Genomic DNA, 24743 nt, shown 5'->3' on the forward strand with positions numbered 1-24743 from the left:
GGCAGATAGGAACACCAACATTTTGAAAGCTGCATTCTTCCACTTGCTAGTTGCATGCTGGAGGTGAGTTTACTTGCTGCTAGTTCTTACAGATTATTACTGTACTGCACTTACATCACACTTACAAAGCTCTCCACACTTTAGCTTGTCCAGCCCACCCAATTATTATGACCAATGACATCAGGAGTATTAGAAGCAGATGGAGAATTACAAGGCTCACTGGTTTGACAGAGAAAGCCAAAAGGGGGAGCATAAAGCTTTTTCTTTTTTTTTTCTGGTCACACAGGGGAACAAAAGCTTTTGGGTTTTTTGTGTATAAACTAAACCTCATTTCACTGCAGCAGCTGACAAAAAAACTCATTTCAAAAGACATAATCTTCCCAGCTAAACTAATCAAGCTGCTTCACTGTATTCTGTGCGGTATTTACACAATACAAACGGGCACAGTAATACAACTGATTTAAAAGCTACACAAGTATCTGTAGCCAGCCTGCAGCTATTTTCATATTCTGAAAAAATGCATAAAGTAAGGTTTCACACATTTCTGTCTGTCCTCTGTATTTCCAAAACTAAAGCATTATTTTAGAACCACAATTCTGGGGCTCACTAATATAATCTCCATAAGAGTAAACACAAAGTCATGGAACTTCAGAAATACAAACTTCTATATTTTTAAAACCTATTTCAGGATGGGACAGAAAGCAAACTGACAGTTCTGTCTTACTTCATACTGCATTGTACATTCTTGTAAGTGAATGCTAAACCAGCAATACCACTTCATTGCACTGGTTTTACTATCTTCACTGCAATTCTCCTCTAACCAAAAAAGTCTATGTGGTGTTTTGCAATGCCAAATGGGTAAGCAAATATTCTTTGGTTCTGGTTTCCCATACTCACAGTCTAAAACCAACCTCAAAGTTTTCTTTGGTATTCACAGACACAAAACAAACCAGAACCAAGCCAAGCACAACAAAAGGCTAGTGCTGCAGCAGAAAAATCCTCAAATCATCCAGTAGAGACCTGGAGTCCTTACACACACAGTGTATAGATAACTTACACCCAAGAACTACCAAGATCTTTCCACAGTTCCTATTCTAGAGTCATATCTAAATGAAATTTGAACACTGAAGTTGTTCCATCACTAGAGTTATTCCAAATTACAAAAATCTATTTAAACACTGTCTGGAACTCTCCTGCCCCCCAGCCAAAACAAAAACCCTAAAGACAAAAATCCAAGGGTCCCCCGCTCCCAGGATTTATAACAGAAACCCAAACCTTTTTATTTTACTAAAACCAAGGTTACTTTGTGGTTTAATTACTCATAAACAGCTGATGATCCTCAGTAAGGCAGATATTTATAACTCTTTCTTTATGAGATACAAGAACAATGCTCATTAGTGTGTGTTTTAAGTTGGACAGGAGATGACAAAGGTTGCTGGAGGAGGGGAAAAACTGAATATTCGCACGGACTCACAGAAAACAGCGCATTGGTATAACTCCTCCCATTATTAAAAACTCCACTGAACATCATACAAGGTTGAAAAAAACAATGATTTCAAAGGTTAGCACTGGCTTATGAAAGAATTTATGCTAGAGATTCAAGACACACCAGGGTGTACAGTTAACTAGATGGAGTGTCATTGTAGGACTTGGTATCATATCTGTACTTCCCTAAAGTCGTTCTGCAGTTGTTTGGGTTGCTCATTTAGGCCAAGCCTCAGTATAACTGCTTTGGCACGTGACACGAGACATGGGTGAATCAACATTACAGCCAAATCCGAAGTAGTGATTGGAAAATGAACTGTAGAGAGCTACCCAACCTCACAAGAACCCTTATTACAGATCATAAAGTGTCAAAATAACTCAACTTCAGTATCTGAGTAGATGGAGATGTGTCTTAGTCTAAACAGTTGGTTATTTTCAGCACCTTGCAACACTTTGGTGCAGCCAAGTGCCTTCCTTTTAGGCATTAAGCAGTCATTTTAGCATGCCAAAGTAAGTGCCTTCAGTCTATCCTCAGACAGATACTCTACCTCAGCTGCTCATTAGAAAAATAAAAATAATCACACATCCACATATCCTTTAAATATCACAAGAAGACCTGCATTAGAAATTGTGAGGCACTCAGGTACAATGTAAACCAAGCAGGAACATGTCAAATAATTTTATTTTCAACCTCCTCCTAATATACCTGCTGTTGGGATACATTCTTATCAATGGACACACTTAGGCATACTCATAGTTTTTAGAAGATACAACTTTTGGCACAGTTACAGAACATGAAAATTGTTGATGAAAATGGGTATTGCCCCTTACTGTACTTTCACTGCAAGATTAAGTAACATATTTCAAATAGACAGGATGCTAAGGAAAAAAAAATCAAACCCCAATCAATTTGACAGAATGGAGAAAAGGCATATATGTTAGTTCACTTATGAAGCAAGTCATTGTGTTGCATTTTTTATTTGAGTAAATTACAAGATGTTATTTATTCTCTCACATCATTAATGCATTTTGTCAAACTAAAGAAATCATCTGATATTTCGGGAAGGTCCATTTGTATTACTCAACAGGTTCATTGGACTATACCTTTTCACCATGTTCTAGGTTGGGGATTGAATTTAATGTCTTAGAGACTGAGGACACATTGCTGTCTTTGAAACACTAATAAAGAATTAAACCCTCAAATTTAAACAAAATTAAAAATCCTAAAGAATGCAACTTTAAGTTTCACTCTACTCAATTATCTTAAAAAGTATTCAAAAATACTTAAAAAAAATTATTGTTATAGAATTTTCTCACACTCTTCACATTTCTGTAGACCACAGTTCCATCACGAAAATTCCCTAATACTACAACAGACCATTTAAATTCCTTCTGCAACAAAAGGAATATAATTGTGCATGTACAAGAACCAGAAAAGCAGTACCTTCATTGGCAACTGTTCTCACAACCATCCTTGCTCTGCATTTTTTTCATGTGATAAACATTAAGTTCACAGCAAAGAAATGTCAAGACCTATTATCACTGGACTATGTCATGAGACTGCAAAAATAGCTAGAAATATTTTTTTTCTCAAGTATATTCCCAGGGAAAGAACCACCGGCTCAAATATCTTCTAGCAAAGTATGTCTCACCTTTGGCCCATGAGATGATTTCTTCTTCACTTCCGAAAAAGACAGGGAGTTACTGGGAAGGCTGGGGAGATGAAGGCTCTGTCCTGAAGAGAAGGATGTGCCATCTGACATTACCATGATCTGTTACAGGGAAAGCATGTCAGTTAAACATTACCAACAGAGACAGTCTCACCTGCCTAAGGAACTAGAAAATCACAGTAGTAGCAGAATAAAACTTCTCCAACAAACATTATCCATGTTTTTTCTCAACAGTGGATGGGTTAATGAAACACACTGCTATCCTCTGCTTAATGAGCAAATCATGTTTCAACTTCCATGCAAATACAACGCAAGCCCCTCAGAAAATAGCATAACTTGTTCTATTATGGCTACTTACACAGCATGGCACCCAAGTCCTTAGCACGCCTTCTCTTGTCCTGAGCAATGTCTAGTACACTTGAAAGTTCATCTCACCTGCAGCAAAAGGTTCTGCAGTTTGCTGACATCCCATAAATATGCATATACAGCAGTATATGCATATATATACAGCAGTCTTTGCTTTCAACAAGAGCCATGTGAAGGAAGACTGTAATGGGTATACGTGGCAAGGTTTGGGTGGCAGAGGTGGCCTCTGTGGGGAGAGGCCAGGGACTCCTCTGTTCCAGAGAGCTGGATCCAGCCAGCTCCAACGGATCCACTGCAGGACCAGGACATTTGTGAGCCCCTTACGGAATCACAGAATGGTTACAGTTGGAAGAGACCTTAAAAATCATCTGGTTCCAATCCCTCAGGCAGGATGGTGGCGCCTCACAGAAAACAGGTTTAAGAAAGAGCAAAACACTGCACAGTCAGAGGAAGTGAGGACAAAAAAAGTGTGAGAAACTGCAGTGTGAACACTGAGGTTAGAGAAGGAGGTGAAGAGGTGCTCCACAAACTGGAAAAGGTATTTCCCTGCAGCCCATGCTGGAGTAGTTCCTGAAGGACTGCAGTGCCTACCCAACCCTGTGCTGGAACAAGGGGAAACTATCAGGAAGGAGCAGCAGCAAAGAGGAACAGTTAGGGATTGACCGTAAACCCCATTTCCCGTCTCCCTGCACTGCAGGAGACAGACAAGTCCTGAACAAAGGAGTGAAGTTGAGCATAGGAAAAGTGGTGTAAGGGAGTGGTGGCGCTTTGTTTTCTGGTTTTGTTTGTTGGTTTGGGTTTTCTTTTAATTTTGTTTTGTTTGTTTCTCATTATCCAAATCTATTTTAATTTACAACAAATTAAATTAATTTTCCTCAAGTGTTCTGTTTTTAGCAACACAGGACTAACTTCTCTTGGGAAAATGCTTGGGAAAATAGCAATTTTAGAAGACTAGCATTTGAATTCATGAAAATATTTACTTCATAGCCAGCTAGGCTCTGTGGGATTCAAGGTCTCAGTGTTTTCCAGCCTTGCCAGGTGCAGGGATGAAGGCTCTCGACCTAGGCTGGCCAACAGGATTATTTCATACCATGAATATACTGTCACATGCAATATAATTAGAAAGTTTGCTGGGTAGTTTTCTTTCTCCCTTGATGGCGGTGGTCCAGAGAACTTCTTGCCCCAGTGCTGGACCCTTGAGCCCTTCTCCCCAAAGCCGTAGCACTCACAGCGTCCGACATCTGCTGTCCCTGCTGGGAGTGCACAGCTTCCCCCTGGTAGAACTGGCTGAGTATAATTATTGTATATCTTATATCAGTATCGGGATTAATACTGGTTCTTTAGTGTTACTGTTAATTATTTAGTCACCCTATCCAATCTATTTCTATTTCAACCCTCGTCGTTCCCTTGTTTTCACCAATTCCCCTTTCCAGGTGGGGAGAGATCATCATGACAGGATAACTGTCTAAACAACAATAAATCGATATGGGTTTTCTCAAACCCTGACAACCAAGTCGAGTCTGTTTTGCCCATGTTATTAACTGGTAAGCAACCTCCCTCCCTGTCTTTGTCTTGACTCATACCTTTCTCATGCAATCTTCTCCTCCTGCTCTGTCGAGGCAGCAGAAAGAGTGACCAAGAGACTGGGTGGAAGTTCAGCCCTTAACCAAGGTTAAGCCACCACAAAGATATACTGTAAAAGCAGCCTGAAGTTTTAATGTGAAAGCAGTACTGCTCCAACTTCAAATTCTAACTTCAAGTTTTATCTGGAATACAGTAAACAGGATGGTTGGAGAGCAAGCAGCATTTTTGCTGTAACAAGGGTCTAGTTCCCTTTCTTGATCTTAAAGACTCGTAAGTACATTTCCAGAGACTACAGATAAATCAACCATCACAGAGCAGTCACCAGACATGTAAAGATTCATGCTTTCCATGGGAGTGAAACTCAGCTAGCTCCCATCTTCTGCTCCAGTGCTGCTATGCCTGGATTTTACTGTTTCCTAGCACAGTTATTAATTTATCCATTTTCTTTAAACCCCTAATTGTTAGAGATAGATTACCTGCTGTCTGACAAGGCCTGTAACATTGGAGAGAACATGCAGAGCTCTTCACATGTGAGGAAACCTCCCACTTTTCCCACTGACTCCCATGCACAAAGTCACTTGCTTTTGTGGACGCCCTGTGTGGTCACTTTTGCCTCTTCACATGACCAAAACATTCTCTGATCCTGGGGAGAGACTGATCCATCACATGCCTCATGCACATTACGTTAAAGAAGGAATGGGAAGTGCAAAATGTAGACATCTAGGATGTAGGTATGTATAGCCCACAATTTACCCCTCCAAGTCAAGATGATATTTAGTGTCTACAGCTTCTTCCAGACAGGATTTCAATATTTTTTTTCTTTTTAAATTTTATTTAAACATCGACCAAGTGACTCTTGTTACAGACTTTGTTCAAAAGGTCATGTGATAGCCTGGAGAATATTAAGGGATGCGTTTAGGTAATAAAGATTATTTTTATTGGTAAATTGAGCATTATCTTTCAACTCTGATACTAGAATCCAAAAGTGGAGGAAGAAGGCAATCAAGTTGTTCTTCTTCCTTGAAGATAGGTTCATGTATTAAAAAAAAAAAATTAAAATCTTTAAAAGTTAGTTATATAGTCAAACATTTTGTGAATATTCCACACAGGACATGTAACAAATTTTCTCCTGAATTCCTCATTTCCATTTTTCAGAGACCAAAATCAGAGCTTGCCAGGAGCCAGAACTCTCAAAAGTGACCTGGGCAAAAGCAATGTGGTCCTTCTTGTAATCAGGGTAATGCCAATAGCAATTAGCTACTGTGAATGACAGTAAGTGATTTTATTTAGCCTGACAAATACTTTTTAACCACAGCTTTCCAAAACTTTTGGCTGAATTTAGCTTAGCCAAATGCAAAAGAAGGCATAAGCTAACAAAGAATGACCAGCAACAAGGACAAAGAAAATCCGTAGCCACGTGTGCATACCACAAAGCTGTACAACAGATAGAGAAAATGCATGTCTCTATCATTATTTCCTCTCAGAGACTAATTCAAATGGGTAGTTAAATAAGATTGTTCTCCTTTAAATTAAAGTCAATGCAATGTTTTAAACGCACAAACATCATAGAAAATACCAACTGCATTAAAATCAAATCATCTTTCAGAAAAAGAAGACATAAGGGTACCCATTAATTATAGAGTTTAAGTAGGTAATTTATTAACTCAACGTAGTTTTGTTCATAAACTTATATGACAGAAAGATGCATCTCTGTGTGGAAGAGAAATGTAGTCAGGAGGATCAGGGTTTGCCCTACCTTGAAATTAAAAGTGAAGAAACAAAAAATTCTGCCAAGGATTCTTTCTCCTAGGGGGGGTTGAAGCTGCCATTTTCTCCCTGAAGCATAAAAGTCTCGCTTACTAAAATAAACTAAGGTTGAACCACTGCATAATTTTCTTTTTAAAATTCAGAAATATTCCAGTTTAGAAAAGATTTATAGATTCATCATTATACACAGACATTCTTAGAAAGCTGATATTTTTTAAAAGTATATGGACTTCTGAGATATCTCAGTTTCTGGGCAAGCATTCGAACCATTAGCAGCCCCAGTATTACAGACTTTGTGTTTAGAAACAGGATGACTGTCTATAGAAAGATATATAGGCTGGGATGAACCACATTAGTACTACTTGAGGTCTGACAGATTTGATGAATCTTGTCCCACATAGAAAACAAATCCCACATGGTTTTTAGAAGACAAAATCTGAACATTCCAAATTGTGAGCCCTAAAAATTTCAGTGTATGGAATACTGCAGCCTATTATTTCATTATATACCCTATGGAAATGGTAATTATCGATTCAAAATTTTAATGTGATTAACAATGTATGCAGTAAGACAGAACTGTAGTTCAGACTACAGACTTCACTGTTTGTAAAGATGACAAAAGACCAAGAAAATCTCATGTAAAATTAACTTTTTTTGCCCCTATGATGAAAACCACACCACTGTCTTCCAGACTGATTTCTGTCAGAAAAAGGATATGGTCCTCATTAAAGGTCTCTATAGCGGGGGCAAAAAAACAATAAATCACTTGCTTTCTCCTCCCTCTCAAATAATAAAGTTAATATTAACATTAAACAACTCTCCAGGAACTCTTCCAAAATGTTTGTTTTCTTTGCCAAGATTATCTATGTAAGAAGCATCAACATCACAAATACTTGTTGGATTTGAGATGCACTTCCCTTTTGGCTCAATTTAGGAAAGAGACAGATATAAATCCACTTTAAGTGCTACTATTGCAAGAGTTCAGTGGACAGAATTACAGCAAATTCTGCAGTGGGTAACTGCCCTTTGCCCTCCCATTAGTCAAACACAGAAATGCACAGCCTGGCAGACAGACTTCAACCGGCTTTCAGAGCAAGTCCCTACTTTTACATTGCCACTGTCACACTGGTAGCATATACTTCTTATGTCTGTGGATGAATATGTATATGGCTTTATTAAGTCAAGGCTACTCAAAAGAAGAAAAAAGTGGTAATAAGCATATCACAGAAGGCCACTTATTCTGGAGCAAGAACGCAAGCTTGTAAAAAGCACAGCAAGATTTCTCCAGTACAGCCATGCTATATGTACTTTTTTTACTTGCTTCCTCCTTTCTACCGTGTAAGTTTCCTGCTGACTTACAGCTGCAATGAAGAGTGTGCTCCGAAATGCTGAGGACACTGCCACAGCCCATGCTTAATCCAGGAATCCAAGCCCACCTGCAGCTAGTACTTGTCTGCTCTCACAATGAATAACTTCACTGACAAAAACCAGGAACATTATTAATTCCTCTCCTCAGCCGCTCCCACAAGTTGACAGCTCAGTGGGATCAGAGAAGCTGGTGGAATAAGACATTAGTGCTGGTGTTAATGAAACAACGTAAGACAACAGCTGGGCTTTAAACAAAGACTTATCTTGACTATACTTAAGCAGAGTAGAGGTCTAGCTAATCTCACAGCCTGTCTTCAGTGTGGTCAGGTAGATGTGCTTGTTTACAATGTTAAAAGATTTTTAAAAATGATTGTGTGGGTTGGACTACCTGTTCTGGATAAAGCATTAAAAACAAGGCCAAGAGAAAACAGTTAGTTTCACAGTTTAATACCAGGGTAGAAATTATATGGAAATTACAGCATAGGTTTTACTGAGAAACATGTCAAGAGAGGTGACTGTCCCACTCTACACTGCGCTGCTGCGGCCCCACCTTGAGTACTGTGTGCAGTTTTGGGTGCCTCAATATAAGATGGACATCAAACTATTCGAGTGTGTCCATCTGACGTTGACCAAGATGATGAAAAGCTTCAACTTATGAGGAACAACCAAATTTACTTGGATTGCTCAGCTTGGTGAAGAGAAGGCTGAGGGGTGCCATCATCACAGTCTATGGCTTCCTCAAGAGGGGCAGTGGTGCAGGAGGTGCTGATCTCCTCTCTCTGGTGACCAGTGACAGTACACAAGGACATGGAATGAAGCTGTGTCGTGGAAATTCAGATTGGACATTAGGAAAAGGTTCTTCACCGAGAGAGTGGGTCAGTCATTGGAACCGGCTGACCAGGGGAGTGATCATGACACCAAGCCTGCTGGAGTTCAAAGAGCATCTGGATGACATTCTTAGTCATATGGTTTAGTTTCACACAGTCCTGCAAGGAGCAGGGAGTTGGACTTGATGATCCTTACAGGTCCCTTCCAACTTGATATTCTATGTATCCCCGTTGGTTTGTTTTGTTTAAAATTCAATTAAAAAAATATGTATTTTAACTTTTATCTGTTGGTGGGAACTTCATAATCCTCATGAATGGAAATTCTTTGCACCCATAGGAAGCAGCTAATATTACATGATGTGAAAAACAACAATAAATGCTTCTAATACCAGACAGGCCATAAAAGAAAGGCTACTGGAAGTGTGGGCCCACTCCCCAATGGGTAAGAGGCCTCATGACAAAGAACTGGACTTACGTACTCAATGGTTTTTTACCCTCTGTTTTCACTAGTAAGATCTTGTTTCCTCAGACCTCCAAGGTGCCCAAGCATCCTCACAGAGTCTGTGGCAGTGAGTCAGTGCCCACAAGAGAGGAGGGTTGAGTTGAGGTGCACTTCATCCTTAGGGGCACTCAGGTTCATGAGACCAGACTATATACAAGCAGGGGTACTGAAGGAGTTGCTCAGCTCTCCACCATCTTCAAAAGCTTGTTGTGATTGGGGAAGGTTCCTGATGACTACAGAAAGGCAAACATTACACTCATCTTCAAGAAGAAAGGTCCAGGGAACAAAAGTCCCATCAGTCTTACTTCAGTCCCTGGGAAGAAGGTGGAGAAAATCCTTCTGGAAGACGCTTCCAGTCACTGGAGGGACAAGAACGTCGCTGACAGCAGTCAGGATAGGTTTACTAAGAACCAGCCACCCAACTTACAGCCAGATCTGTGAGATATGGACTGGATAAATACCTGATGAGATGGGTGGAGAACTACCTGGGCTGCTGGACTGAAGTGGTTCTCTTCAGCTGTGTGAGGTCCTGTTAGATGCTAGTGACTACTGGCGTCCTTCCATGATTAACATTTAGTCCAAAACTGTTTAATGTCTTGACTAATAATTCAGTGGGATCAAGTGAGCTCTCAGAAAGTTCAGAGATACCTATTTTTCAGATACCCTGTGCTGTCCAGGAGAAGCTCCACTATACAAACATGACCATTGGATTAGAAGATGTTCCAGGAGAGAAGAAGAAAGGTTAGACAAGCTGTTCCATATGGCATACAGGAGGTGAGATGAACTCCCAAGAAAGCCAGCCTGCAATCTAATGATGACGGAGAGATGATGTCAACGTGACAGAGGATGCCAGCCAAGCCAAAGAGAAGACTGATCAGTAACACCACTGATTAGTGGAATGACTACTGGATGGAAGTTGGACAAATAGCCAGAATAAGTGGCTGACTGGACAAAACCAGAAGAAAATGCAGATGTCTGCTGATATTTTTCCCTCTCCTGCTCCAAAGCCCATCTGTTCCAGTGAGACCAAAGACTGCAGTTAATAAACAGTTTTGGGAGGAGATTTATTTTAATAATGCACATCAGAGACAGAAGGAGCTACACTCCATCTCACTTGCTCTGTGAAAGGAAAACAGGAGTGTCACTGTGGGCAGCCACTTAACACACAACACTAAACTTGCACAAGAGAAAATTACCTTTCTTAATTTTGCTTTCTTATGGTTTACACTGTAACTGGGAGGTTTCCTATACCACCACTAATAAGCTATTTCATGCAAGTCTTAGCTCGATATAGGGAAGAGATAATAACACCAAAATTCGGTTTAACAAGACCTCATCCTAGTAACACATTTAAGAAAAAATCATGAAAACCATGCAAGGCTAGCTCATGTTGGAGCATATAAATACCACATGAATATCATGCTGGTATTATCTATTATGGTAAACAACTCCTACCAAAGAAAAAAGAACAAGTGTACATAAGCTGTCTTTTACTTTCATTGCTGCTAGGGACACATGTATAAGACAGTGGGTTCCTCTCCCCAACCCCACTTTTCTCACCAGTCCACCCCTAGAGAAAGACTTTTCTCCTTTTATCATGTGTGCCAATAAAGCATTATGCATACAAGCATTCAAACTGATCTGCTGGTAATGGAATCTTGCCTCTAGTGGCAACATCTGCTGATAATGGTATTTTGCCTCAAAACCTGCAGCTTTTGAGTTTGTATTTAAAACCTTTATCCACAAGTCGCTTTAAATAAGAGACAGCTTCTTGGGCAAGGAAAACTTATTTTAAAAAAACACCAAAACCCAAGAGTGAGTACAGAAAATCAATCAGTATTCACACTATTGGGTAGGAATGATCCTACCTGCTTGATCAACCTGAAATGACCAGTTTCCATAATACCCGAGCTGCAGGCACATTCTAAGGGCATTCCAATTTGCTACTCAAGACAATTGAGTGCTATGGAATGAAAAACTGGCAAGTATTAAATTTACATAGTTCCATGCACTGCTGAACAAAGGAAGGGATCAGGGAACAACAACCGTGTATCACCAATTAACTTAATATAATCAAGAACCTTTTTTCACTACTCCTTTTCCAGAAATTTGGGGAAAATTATGAAATCGTAATACCTATACATTAGCTTACTAACAACTGATTCAGATGTCTTCTTACAAAAAACTGATCTGTCCAAGACAAGACTTATCTACCAATACATGTCTGGCAGCTTGGAGTACCCAGATACCCAGCAAGAACCACGCACTTTCAAAACACAAAACTATGCTTTTCAGATCCCAGTTCAGAAAGCATTAGGAACAGCCTCAAAATGTTCCATGTAAGCTGGTCTTCTCTTATTGCCAATTTCTGTAAATGCATATCATATTGATGCGCTGGAGTCATAGATCTACCAACTCACAAAGACACTTGGATACACAGAAACTGCACAAGCTGTCACAGTTGCTCCAGATCAACACAATCTCTTTATTAAGGCCCTAATGTGCTTCTGCAGGGGAATGAACCACTACCAACATGTTGTTGCCTGTCTCCTACTTTTTCAATTTCCTGAACGAGAGGAGGCCATCAACAAAGCTGGAATAACCTTGCCTCAAAGAGATCCACATCAAACTACCTGTTGTACTTTCATTTACCGACCATCTAAGAACACCTTCCTATAGCAGCCTCAGAACAGGTCAGTGTGCTTCCCTACAACATGCTGCAGAAAAATTCAAATAGCACTTTCAGTAAAAGCTACGAGATATCTGTTAGAATTCTGGGAAAGTTGAACCATTAGTACGTTTCGGCAGCCCTACAGATGAATTATAGTCATTGTGTATCAGCAGCAGACAGACAGACTTCTTTCTGTGGTCTTTGGCTGCCACACCACACGTCATTTTACAGTGAAGAACAAGTTCATTCTCCACTGAAAGCACTAACAGTAACAACAAAAATTCAGTTGTCCTGAAGGACTATTATTCCTACTTAAACAAAAAAACACAACAAAATAAAACAGAACAACCTCACCAGGGAATAGAAAACCTTTCAGAATTCTTTTAAGTTACTTGCTTGAAAGCGAAGTAATACACAGTTTAAGAAAATTCAATTACTTAATTATGAAAAGCACAAGATTGAACATAATCCCTTCCCTAGAGCAGCATTATTCCTGAGGTTGACTCTGGGTAGGAGCCAGCTATTCCAACTGACACAGAGGAATTGCAAGGGAAGAGGGAGGATAGAGAAAAGAGGGAAATCCCATGATTTCATCTTCCTTACATGGATTAGGAATGTAGGTTTTTGAACAGGCATTATGCAGGCATATCAAGTGACTGAAAAGACGTTTCTCAACTGTTAAACAATGAAAACACAAAGATTTTAAAAAAATCTCAAACAATAGAATGCAGTTATTTTCAGAAAACCTGAATTTTTATATTGATATTGTTTTCTAAACATTAGAATGATTCTTTTTCTCTCAACTCGTTAACAGATTGGCTGTCTTCAAGGAAAGAGTAGCATTGCTAAAGAAGTAGAGCTGCTTATATTTCCAAATTAATTTTACAGAAAGCAGACAAAAGGACACCTCTGTTGCAAAAAAGAATAATTACTACTCTAAAAGTGTACCCTTGCATCCTCTAAATCTGAAACCTCAAACTGTATCATTAATAGCCACATCAGTTTGTAATATTGTTATGAATTTTGCTATTTTTGTCCATAGTGGTAACTGCTCTCTAAGGGGCATCTATAAGGCTTTTCCTTTTAGGAGAGAAACTATTAAATGTTGTCTGTGTACTCCTGGATTAAATAACTAATTTTGAGTCCTGTTCCAAAAAAAGGTGGAAGTGTTATACAGTACAAACATTTGTATTTATATATTTGCAGCTATGGGAGAGAGGACTGTATTAAATTGCTGTCTTAATATGGATTGAAATACTTTTCCATGCAAGAATCAAAAATAAATTATTCATAATATCATACTCAGACAGGTGATGCCTGAGCAACTCTGAGTTTCCAGAGGCAAAATTAAATTTAGCTGTTAGGTAGCTGTCATTCAGCAATTTCAAAATTATTTCTACTGGTGCAATAAGCAGATTAGGTGCAATTTTCAACCCTTTCTTGAAATTGAAAAACACACAAGCCAAAAAAAGCGGCAGAACCAGCATTACTGACAACATAAAATACATCAATGGAGTCAGATCCTATTTATTAATAGTTTTAGTGGGATTCAACATTCAAAATCTGCTTCATATTTCCTGGGAAGTGTCATCCCTCTTTCCATATCCATACACAGGAATCACAGTGCTGCCTCTTTTCCCTCCTGCTCTTTCATGTTCAGATGAAACTAATCAAAAAAGGTAACTGGCAAATCTAAGAAGGAATGACCACATAAGGATCCACGCTTACTGGTGTTTACTTGATGGAAACTTCAATCCTACTGTACCTACTCAGGCACAATTTTGTGTTGTGACTAGAGGATGAGCTCTGAAGACCACTTTTATAAAGTTCTGTCACTACCAGTAGCTTGATGATTTGCTTGCTAAGAAACAGATTAACTAAAAGTCATCATTTGCATACAGGGCATCTTTCAGGATTTCAAGCAACAGGTTAGATTATGGTATAGACTGCTAATTCATGAGTCATATCTTTATACATGTTAGCTTCACTTCATTAGGTACTACACTGAGTAAATAGTGCAAAAAATTCTCAGTGGCATCATTTCTACAGCAAACTTTTCTAAAAGAAATGTCGTTTAGAACATATATGCAGAGAGATGGCACATAAACCATTAAACGGAATGTTATGATTTAATTTACCCAGCATATTCTTGAAAATATTTTATTTCCTCTGTAAACATTTCTATTTACATTTATGAGAACAAAGTCAACTGAAAGTAGGTAAATGGTAGAGATGGACTTGAGCATAATGATCTTTTGAAGGTGTGGGCAATAGTTCAGTGTAGAAAGTATGCTTCTGAAGGTGGAAAACTTTGACAAAGAATTTTGCAAACTGGATATGACCTTTGTAAGGTTGAACCAAAGGTTCCTACTTGCTTTTCTGACTACAGAAATACAATCTCTGCAGCCAAATCAAATCCTTCTATCTTGTAAGATCTGAAAAAACAATCCTCAGATTGGAAGAGGAATCAGCAAGTTGGTGACCTCCTACTAATGATGACTGACTGCACATTTATGTTTTAATTCTGGTGATATCAAATAAAATGTGAAGATGGAAATACTCCACAGAGTTGATCTACGTGACTGGCACCACTCTAATTGTCCTCTCTGCCTTAACTAAAGTGGCCACAGCAACACTGCAAAGCTGTCCTACAGTTGTGTTCTCACTTGTTTAATTACTTGGCATATCTGAATGTTATTCTTACTCTCTCTCAGTGAACTGCAGGATAACCAGCCAGACCTTTGGGCACATGAAGGATGGTATGCATATGGGGAAGGGCAACCATGAGAATGCACAGGCAGACTGCTAGAACTTCATTTAAAATAACGAAAAGGGATCTTAGCCTGGAAGACAAAAGAACATTGGTTGCAGCAAGTACCCCTGACTAGTTCATGTTTGGGATGCCACAAGATGTACATGTGAGGGAAAAAGGGAGTTGTGAGCATCCAAGGTTGTTGGATGAAGTTGTGAGATTCAAGGCATCTGCAGCAAGAGACAAACACATAGACATGTCAGTACTGAATATGGCAGCATGCAGGTGTGCTTGCACTTTTCCCCTCAGAAGGACATGCTATTTGTAATATACATATGTCCATGCAAATGAGAAATAAAGAATCACGTTTAGTAGTTTGACATCAGTGGAATGACATGTCCCATGACTTGCGCTTGGAGAAAAGCTAATGAGAGATCTGGGTTTCAAGGTACACAGAAATCAAGCAATTTACACCATTATTAAAGAGCGTGTAAGCAAAAGCCTGCCATCCTAAAGTGCTTTTCTTAAAGCTGCCACTCAGGAGTTCACATTAATAGGGTGTGTCATTTATTTTGAAGGATGTGAACTCCATTTTGCCCAACTTGCTGCCTGTAAGGAAGTTCAGCGACTCATTACTTTTCCTTGAAGACAGCCATAAGCCAAAAGTATTAGTTGTTTTGTCCAACAAGTAAGTGCAAAACTCATCCTGTACTTTATCATCCTATAAATGTTTTTCTTAGCCTAAAGCGTGGAAGTTACAAGTGAGTTAATGTTTCATGGATTCATTCAATTTTCTATTCTGCTCACACTTGGAAGCAAGAACCAGCATTACACAGCTTCTACAAGAGTCAAAGAAAAGCTGTGTACAGCATTCATGAAAGTGTAACCAGTCTTCCAATGCTGCGAGATGCAAGCCCTTCACGTAGAGTTTTAGCAACAAGACAGACAGAATGCTATTCCATCATCCCTAGTTCAGAAAGCCTATGGAGGGAAGCACAAAACACCAATAGCTTCAAAAAAAGGGACCGATTTTATGGAAGAAAATTAGGACAATGGGGGAGAAGAAAAAAATTTTTTAGAAAAAGGCAAGTAGCTTGTGGCCTCCAGAAGACAAAAAAAAATGATGGAAAGCATTTTAAGAATGACCATGCTGATAGATTCAGGAAAAGAATTTGATCAAAACACCCCACATTTCCTTGTTTACAACTAGGCAATATTTTTGCTTGTGATAACTCAAGAAACTTAAAATTAAAAGGCACAGAAAATGAGCAATAAAAGGGAGGCTTTCAATTTTTACCTTTTTACCACCCCATCCCACCCCAGCAGTCCCCAGTGACATCATTTACATTTATTACACTTCTGGATAAAACTTGTCCATTGACAACTGACCTAATAATCATTAATATTAAAGCAGTGGCTCATGAAGTTTCCCAGAATACAATCTTGATTTTCTATTTGTAAACACACTAAAGAGCCAATACATTGTCCATATATGGATACCCTCATGAATCTAATAAATGCAAACACAAGACAGAACTGATGCTTCTATTTCAACACAACTATAGTTCTAACAGTTCTCTTCTCCAGGAGGACAACAAGGTCTTTCAGACTGTACCTGCTACTTATTTTTGCTTTGTTTTCAAAGATCCTCTTTGGACAACAAGGTCTTTCAGACTGTACCTGCTACTTATTTTTGCTTTGTTTTCAAAGATCCTCTTTGGCAGACTGAATATTCTCCCTCTCGCTCCTTCTCATCTCCAGCTCAGAACTTACTATTGTCTAACTGTGCCAAACGGGGTACCCATTTTTGTTACAACTGTTCAGAAATATAAAGATAAGCATTGGTATTTACATTAGCAAAGCCACAACATTAAAGCTGGTTTATCATCTGTATCAGTGACCTGGAGGAGGAGACAGAACATGCTCTTATTCATGAGGTTTGCAGATGACAATCAACTAGGGAAGGGAAGCATCTGACACAAGAGCAGGGCTGCCACCTCAAAGTACCCAGACAGCCTGGAGGAATGGGTTAACAGCAGCCTCATGAAATACAGTCAGGACAAATGACAATGCAGAGCCCTGCAGTCACAAGGCTAGGGGTGGGAAAGAGTTCTAGGTGATGGACCCTGGGCAGGGGAGGGCAGCAAGCTGTGCCAAGACCACCCATGTACCTGGGCAGCAACAAGGGCCAGCAGTGCCTAAAGTCTCATGAGCAGGTCAGAGCCCTAAGAACCAGGAAAAGGCAGGGATTGTACCCTCAGCGTGGTGCTTGTCAGATCCCATTTGGGTAAAGCCTCCAATTTGGGTCACCAGCACAGAAACAAAACATTGGGAGGTGATGGGAAGCCACCGAAACAGTGAGGCTGGAGCCCTTGCCCTGCAACAAGAGGCTGCAGGACAAGGGCTGCTTCAGCTGGGAGGAGGGATGGCTTCAGGGGCACCCAACAGCATCCCTGGCAATGATAGGAGGAAACGGAGGAGACGCAGTTATGCTTTTCACAGCGGTGTGTGGTGGGACGGCAAGAGGCAGCTGCACAAGCTGACACATGAGAGGCTCAGGCTGGAAATCAGGAGAAGTCTTTTCCCCATGAAGACAGTCCAGCAGTGAGGCCAGGTCTCAGGGAGGTTGGGCCACCTTCGGCCAGGCTAGGTTTCACACCCTGGCAGGGAAGGGTGAAGTCCTGAGCAGCCTGGTTTGTCCCCATGGCTGAGCCTCTGATGGTCTCTGCCAGCATGAATAATTCTGCCACTGTGTGAAACACAGCAGAACAGTTTCCACTAGCAAACAAAATGTAAACCTCAAAGTTTGTCCCTCTCCTCTCCAAATGGGTAAACATCCTTTGGGCTTTTTCATCTCAATTAGTTCTACCAACATGTAAAGTCTTGGTAAATTTTCTGGTTTAGACTGCATAACATATATTATTATATAACTTTAAGTAGGCTTATTTATACGTACAGTTTCTAACTTGTTCTACCTTATAACTACTGAATTTATTCTGCTTAATATAGAACCATATGTCTCAAATGAGAGACATTTTATCTTCTTATTACTTCCTCCCATCACAGCAGCCCTGTTTGTGTTTCATCTCTGGAAAGTCAAACAAGCAATGCTTCATGTGTAACATCTAAGTTCTGCTTTTGCAGAAGTAAACGTGAATCGCTTGGTTGTGGAAACAGATATCTAATAATGTATTTAAGGTAGGCACATGCTCATTTGCTCACCCATTCCACTTAACAAGCACCGAGCTCTTATACGAAGTTAGTCATAAAAACACTTCATCTCACTGTCAGATCAATCTGTATTAAACTAATTCACCACCAATAAGCAGTGACATCTTTATTGTCATGGCTTTTGACATGGGTGCAGGACTCACCCCTCCTGCCTTTTGCAGCTTTCTTCTGAATTCCTCTGTCGGGTTGTTGAATGTGAGCTTTTCACAGCGGAGGTGATTTACAGGTGGGTGGCCTTCAAGGTGCAGGAATAAGTCATAGTCAAATCGAACTTTCTTAGGTTCTTCCTGAGGGTTGAAAATAACCAGATAGAAACATCTAGCACCAAAACTAAGTTGAAAACAAGGGCTACATAAAGACAGTCAATTAAAATGAAAATGATGCCATTTTTAACCATTCCCTGCATTCTCAGACACATTATGGAATTTACCAAGCGTCAGCGGGGCTACAGTAAATCAGAGAAGCTCCTATCAGCCCATGATAACACATGACAAAATGCATGAACTTCAAACTGTCCTGACAAGGCTTAGTTGAAGTGTTACATCATATTTGGCACAGGCTACAGACACACACATAGGCAAGTATCATGATTCAGCTGACACAAGGTAACTCACTCACCAACACAATCACACTTCTGAGCCCTAGATAGTACTGAAGACACCCTAGTAAGTTTAGAATCCAAATTTCCCCACCAAAGCCAAACTCTATTCTTTCCTCACAAGTTGTAGAAAGGGGTAAGAATGAAACTGCTGCAGCCAACTATACTTGGTCACCTATGCATAGGGTCTGCTCGTTTATTAATGAAACTTCATTGCCTTGAACAAGTGTGGCCAGCTAGATTTCAAGTGCTCCACCACAGCTTCCAATGATTAACATTCTCTGCCACTGCAGCGAAAAAATGAAACTGAATGTTCCCTGTACCAATATGGAAAGAGAAAAAAGAGGAAAGGCAAATTTATCTTGGAAGAAATTATAAGTGCTATACTGTCCTGAGAAAGCCTCAGCTGAAAAAGGACACTAGTGGCATTGAATGGATTTCAGTTTGTAATACCAGAGAAAAGATCTTAGTGTGTTCTATGTTATACATTTACACACTCTCTTCTACAAGCTGCATATAACTTATCATTGCCTTAAAAGAGCACTTAAGCAGACCTTTCTCCAAAGGCCCTGGTGTGCAACAGAAGCCACCAAATCAATGTCAGTTTTAAGGCAGAACTAAGGAACAGCTCAAATTCAGGAAAAGTTTTAGTAAAAAGGGAACCATGAGGGAAAAGGAGGAAGAGACACAGCACATCTCCAACACTGCATGTAATCAAAATGTGTGCTCCGTTCAGTGACAGATGCTTTAAAAATTCACATTAAAAAATGTTTAGTTTTGATTCAGAATTCCAAAGATGTGAAGAATAGAAAGCAGAGAAATTTCAGGTACTCTAAAAGTTAAATCTGAAGTTTCAAACACAGCAAAGGGACTTTCGTATTGTCGCATCTCTAGACTTGAAGCAGAAGAAACAGAAGGGGACCTGAAGTAAGAGGCCTGCAATAGTCTGTTTCTGAAGACAAAAGTGAACAGTTCCCTTAGATGAACCATTTTCTTGATGGACCATTTTCAAAGGCAATTATAGATGAAGATATTTCTTATTGTTTCAAAGATTAATACATGATTTCTTATACAAAAAAAACTGGAAGTGATTTACTCCCTGGTCTGCTTAGAAAACTGCGATGTTGCTACAGACAAACAGTTGGTACATGCAGTTTTGTCATAAAAGCAAAGTTACAAGAATTTATAAACGGGAGTCTTCAAAGAACTCTGTGGAAAGTTAGATGTACATAACCAGTGATTTCAACTATACAAAGGACTCTCAGTACCATTGCCATTATTTCAAAATGGTGGGACAGTAAAGGCAGTTTATGAGCATCCTAAATGGACTCAATTTACAGAGTAGGAGTCCTCACCTAAAAGCATTTTTTCAAGGACTTTGTCTCGATGGCTAAGAACTATAACCTGCTGCTGCTGAATGTGGGAGGGGGGTTTGTTTGTCATTTCCTTAGTTCTTTAAAGTTTGGAATATTTTCTGTCAGGGTGAAATGCCTACTAGATTTTCTACCAATTTCTCCTTAGTCCTGGAGTAGGGACCTTTTAATTCTTCATGGTTCAATTCTTCATGGTGCCTGCCCTCTCTATTCATCAAAAGTACTTACTGAACCAGAAATTGAAAAGTTGTCTACCTTGAATAAGTGATGATGGTCTGTCTCCTCTTCCTCCTTCTGTCTATCTCCTCTTTTTCTGTACTGGAATACCTGTAAAGTGGCTTAGGGGAGGAAGAGTAGCTGAGCCAGGAGAAAGCAGCAATTTGCCTCAGGAATGCCAGCTCAGTATTTGTGCCACTCTTCCTTTGCACTGTACCGACCCCAGGGAAGGGCATGCTGCTGCAGTTGTGTGAAGAGCTAGCTGACCCACAGTCCAACTGCTGCTTGTTGTATTCCATGACACCAAAATAGGGGTGAGGGATGTTTGCAAACTTCCTAATTCCACATGCTGCTTGAGGGTGAGGTGAGTTGTAATCACTGCTGCCCTCTCGATCTCAGTCTAAGCCACAACTCCTGCTGGAGAACTCCTGAGACTTGCAGGTCTCCACAGTCAGCAAAGGCAGCCAAAAGTCTAAGTGGAAAACAAAAAAAGAAATGTTGGGCGGGAAGCTTTCTGTAGAGATGCTTCAGTGATTGACTCACTGTCTTCTGACTTTGTCTACCCAGTTTTGAGAAGAGAGGAGTTAAAGAGAACAGGCTGCTCTTCACTAGATTTCCTGAATGAATCAAAACTGCTTCCCTAATGGAGACAGAGCTAAAAAGCATGCCAAAAAAGCCAATCAACTCACTGAGGCAGTTCTGTTTCCTTTTCCAACAGCAGATTAAGCCCTGCTCTTCACAGATTGATACAGGGAACATTTCAGAACTACTTGTTAGAAACCTACAACTTAGAGGGTGCCTGAGCAGAACTATCCACACCTCATACCTTGGCAGAGCTTCCTATGAAAGACAAAACAATACTGCAATCACTACTTGAAGGCACAGACAGCTAACAAAGTTGTACTCCAACACAAATTTTAAGTGGCCAGGAGTCCAGCAAAATCATTTACTATGCATTCCTATTTTATTTTGGTCTTATGTTTTTCACCAAGCATTCAACACATTAAAGATGTAACACTGACTTGACTAAAATAATTATGTTAAACTACACCTTGGTAATTTAAAATAAACACAAAGGTATCTTAAAAGTGCATGCAACGTATAATACCTCCACTGAGGGCACATGACGTACAAAAGGAACTTAAAATATTGCAGTTACTAAAGTACTGTACATTAAACCACGCAAGCTTTTCGCTCTTTAATTCCATTCAAATCCAAGTCTTTTTATCTGAATGAGTCATTAGTAATACAGACCCTGTTACGTACATTAAAGGAGATTCTGTACTTGCTATCTAGGAGACTCACAATACCTACAGCATTTACTTAGACTCAGAATTTGAGATTCCACAATACCGCAAGCTTTGTAGAATGGCACTGGGTTTGTTTTTAAGCTGTGCCTCCTGGCAATGTTGAGTTGAGTAGAACCAATATTCACATGCAGTGTGAAAGAATGTTTTTTTCAGATTGAGGATGCAGGATTTAAAAAAAAAAAAAACAAAACTGTTTTGAAAGATCAAAAAATGAACAAATCAAGAAGATTAGCAATACTAAAAAGGAACAGTCAGTTCACTATGAAACCAATATAATCAAGATCAGTTTCTTTTAAGTTTAAGTGGGTCTTGAACTTCCTTAAGTATTATTTTAAGTCTGTCCACTTCTGAGTAGGGCTATTAATTCTTCTGAATAATTATATTCAACTTCTTTATTTTATCAGGTAATCCTGATTTCATAGAGTTATCTACTAAACACGCATTTCTAAAAGTTACAGTGACTTTGAATTGAGGAACAGCACTGACAAAGGTAGCTTTAAAACTAATTTTTAAGTGAGTTTATGAATCAAACTGTAAATCTTTAAAAAACCCTGATTACACATGATTATTTTTTTTGGATGAAAAGTATGTAATTCCATACCTTGTTTTTGAAGTAAACCTCAATTGGTAAAATGAAACCAGCATACCCAGATTCTTCAACTTTGTAGGGTGGGTCTTTGCACACTGAAACAAAGAAAAAACCTGTATTTAACACACACACACAAAAAATGTTTTAAATGCACAAGGAAAACATATAAGCAAATAAGCTGTGACTATAGTTCCATGGCAGTGTGATTACAAAACCGTATGTGCACAGTAGGACTTACCTGTGCACAACTAGACGTGAATTTTGCAAGCAAATCCTTCCCGCCTCTAAACAACCTACAGTTTAAGGATAGCAAATTTTCCATTTTCTTTTCTTTTTCAATCCTTTCAGACTGCTAAAACAGAACCACCAGTGACTTCAACAGCAGGTGGACCCACTGAGTACCCAGAACAGCTACATAGTCCCTGCAGCCAAGGATTGTTCTAGGAATAGAAAATATATAGGAATCCACCCAGAAGAAAGTTAAACATGTAGAGGGCAGAAGAACTGCCATTCATGTATTCATAAACGAATACTAATATAATCCTAATTATAATAAATGTAATTTAGAATAAATAAATTTAATTAGAACTAATGCTAATAAAATTGAAATCTGTAGCACTAGGGAGAGGCAGGACGCAACACAACATTCCAGTTTATAGAGAAGAACCTCAGGAAGGTTAGCTATTGTGTTGTGTTAAAATAGCATCCAGGTTTACACTATAGGATTCAGACTCCTTTAACATGACCATGGGTATTACTAGCTCCAATATACAATCTTTTCCTTCAATTTTTCAGCTTAACCCAGGGCTTTCAGTTAAATGGGATCCCCATAGTTCTGAACTCTCTGAAGAAAGTGGTACTAGCTTGCCAACTCCAGCCAGCGACACAAAGCTGTTAAGAGTATTAAGAAGCCTTCCTTCTCCTGTTTGGTTGCATAACAACCTCATTAGAGAATTCATGTCCGTGTAACACCTAAGCATAAAGGTAGGCTGACCCGGAGGAACTGCGCATCTCCTGCAGCGTCAATTCAGATGCTTCCAAATGCTTCATTGATATGTGTGACAGCTCTTGTCATATGCACTACCACCTCAATGACATCACAGTACTCTAACAGTTTCTCTACTGAAGACAGGTAGAATAAAGCAATTAATATAAAAAGGCCTGACTTCTTCAGAAACATTTGGTCAAGCTCTATCAATCTTGCTGACAAAAAGAAAATTCACACTCCTAGATGGATCATCCTTTGCCAGGATGCGTTGCTCTTGTCAGAATTGCCTGGTAGCTGCTCACTGCAGTGTATCGGCTGCAACTTAAACTATACCTTACAAAAAATGTGTCTTCCAGTCAACTGTGCAGGACCTGAATACCAAAATTATTCTTTTTAGCAATGGGCAATTACCACCCTCTATCATCCTGAAACTATGACAAGGCACATCAGAGACATCCAGGAATATAACTGCTGCTCTGAGGACACACAAGCTTGGTTAATCCCCAAGTAAAAGAACACAACAGAATTTTCTCCTACTAGCTTGCCATTCTCCTCCTGCTCTGTTAGCACCAAACCACGCAGTGATTTTAAGGATGAAGAAGATTCCAAGTCCTTGCTCTGACCAAGTCCTTGCAGTTGGCTATCACTACCCTGTTCACCTCATGCAATCAATGGAAAGGCAAAAGGATGAGAAAAATGGAGAAAGAATTCTCTTTTCCAAACTCATTCTGCAAAACTGTTCTCTTGCACCTACAGAATTTAGTCTGTTTTTCTTGGCAGGAAAAAAGAGGACATACAGTTTATAAAGTGGGATTTGAAGATTTGGAGACAAAAAAAAAAAAGTGTTAAGATGATAGATCAAATCTGAGTGGTGGTTTCAGATATACAAAGCTTTTACGCTGAAAACTGAGCATTTTGTGTTAAAACCTCCCAGAAGCAGTATTTTACCTTATATTGACACCTCTTCCTTTAAGAGGGCTTACCAGCATTTGAAAAATGAAAATATAATAGCCCTAGTTAAGCATAGTAATAGGTCACATTAATATACAGTGACAACTTTTCAGCCAAAGATAGATGAGCATTCCTGCTCCTCCTCTGCCTTCAGAAGACAACTTGAAGAGAAAGCCTTCCCAGTATTATTTGCATAGCCAAGCAGGCTTCAGAAGTCCAAAATCCACTTACATATAAACAGGGCAAAATTATGCAGCAGATATTTATCCAGATGGAAGCATGGAAACTTTAGAAACTGTAATAATACATTAACTGTTACAGAGATTTCAGGCTCCATTACATGACAAGTCACAAATCACTTTTTTTTTTTTTTTAAAATAAATATCACGTCAGCCTCTTCCTGAGCACTTAATTGGTGCAGAAAACACTGTCAGCATAAATATTTTTCATTATCTCCCTCAAATCTCTCTTCTTTCAGATTTATACAGCTGTTAG

The 24743-nt window shown here is 39.4% G+C and overlaps 1 protein-coding gene across 1 annotated transcript in view; it reads right to left on the reverse strand.

The window, feature by feature from the left end:
* The window catches only part of MLLT3 (myeloid/lymphoid or mixed-lineage leukemia; translocated to, 3), a 146840-nt gene that overhangs the window by 47060 nt on the left and 75037 nt on the right, over positions 1–24743 (reverse strand). The window contains exons 3-5 of the mRNA XM_014952587.1: positions 22322–22404; positions 18367–18510; positions 3138–3257 (exon numbers count right to left, since the gene is read on the reverse strand). Of these exons, the coding sequence (XP_014808073.1) occupies positions 3138–3257; positions 18367–18510; positions 22322–22404 (347 nt within the window). The remainder of the gene's footprint in view (positions 1–3137; positions 3258–18366; positions 18511–22321; positions 22405–24743) is intronic.

The sequence above is a fragment of the Calidris pugnax genome, unplaced genomic scaffold, assembly GCF_001431845.1.
Source record: "Calidris pugnax isolate Ruff unplaced genomic scaffold, ASM143184v1 scaffold208, whole genome shotgun sequence".
Lineage (NCBI taxonomy): Eukaryota > Metazoa > Chordata > Aves > Charadriiformes > Scolopacidae > Calidris > Calidris pugnax.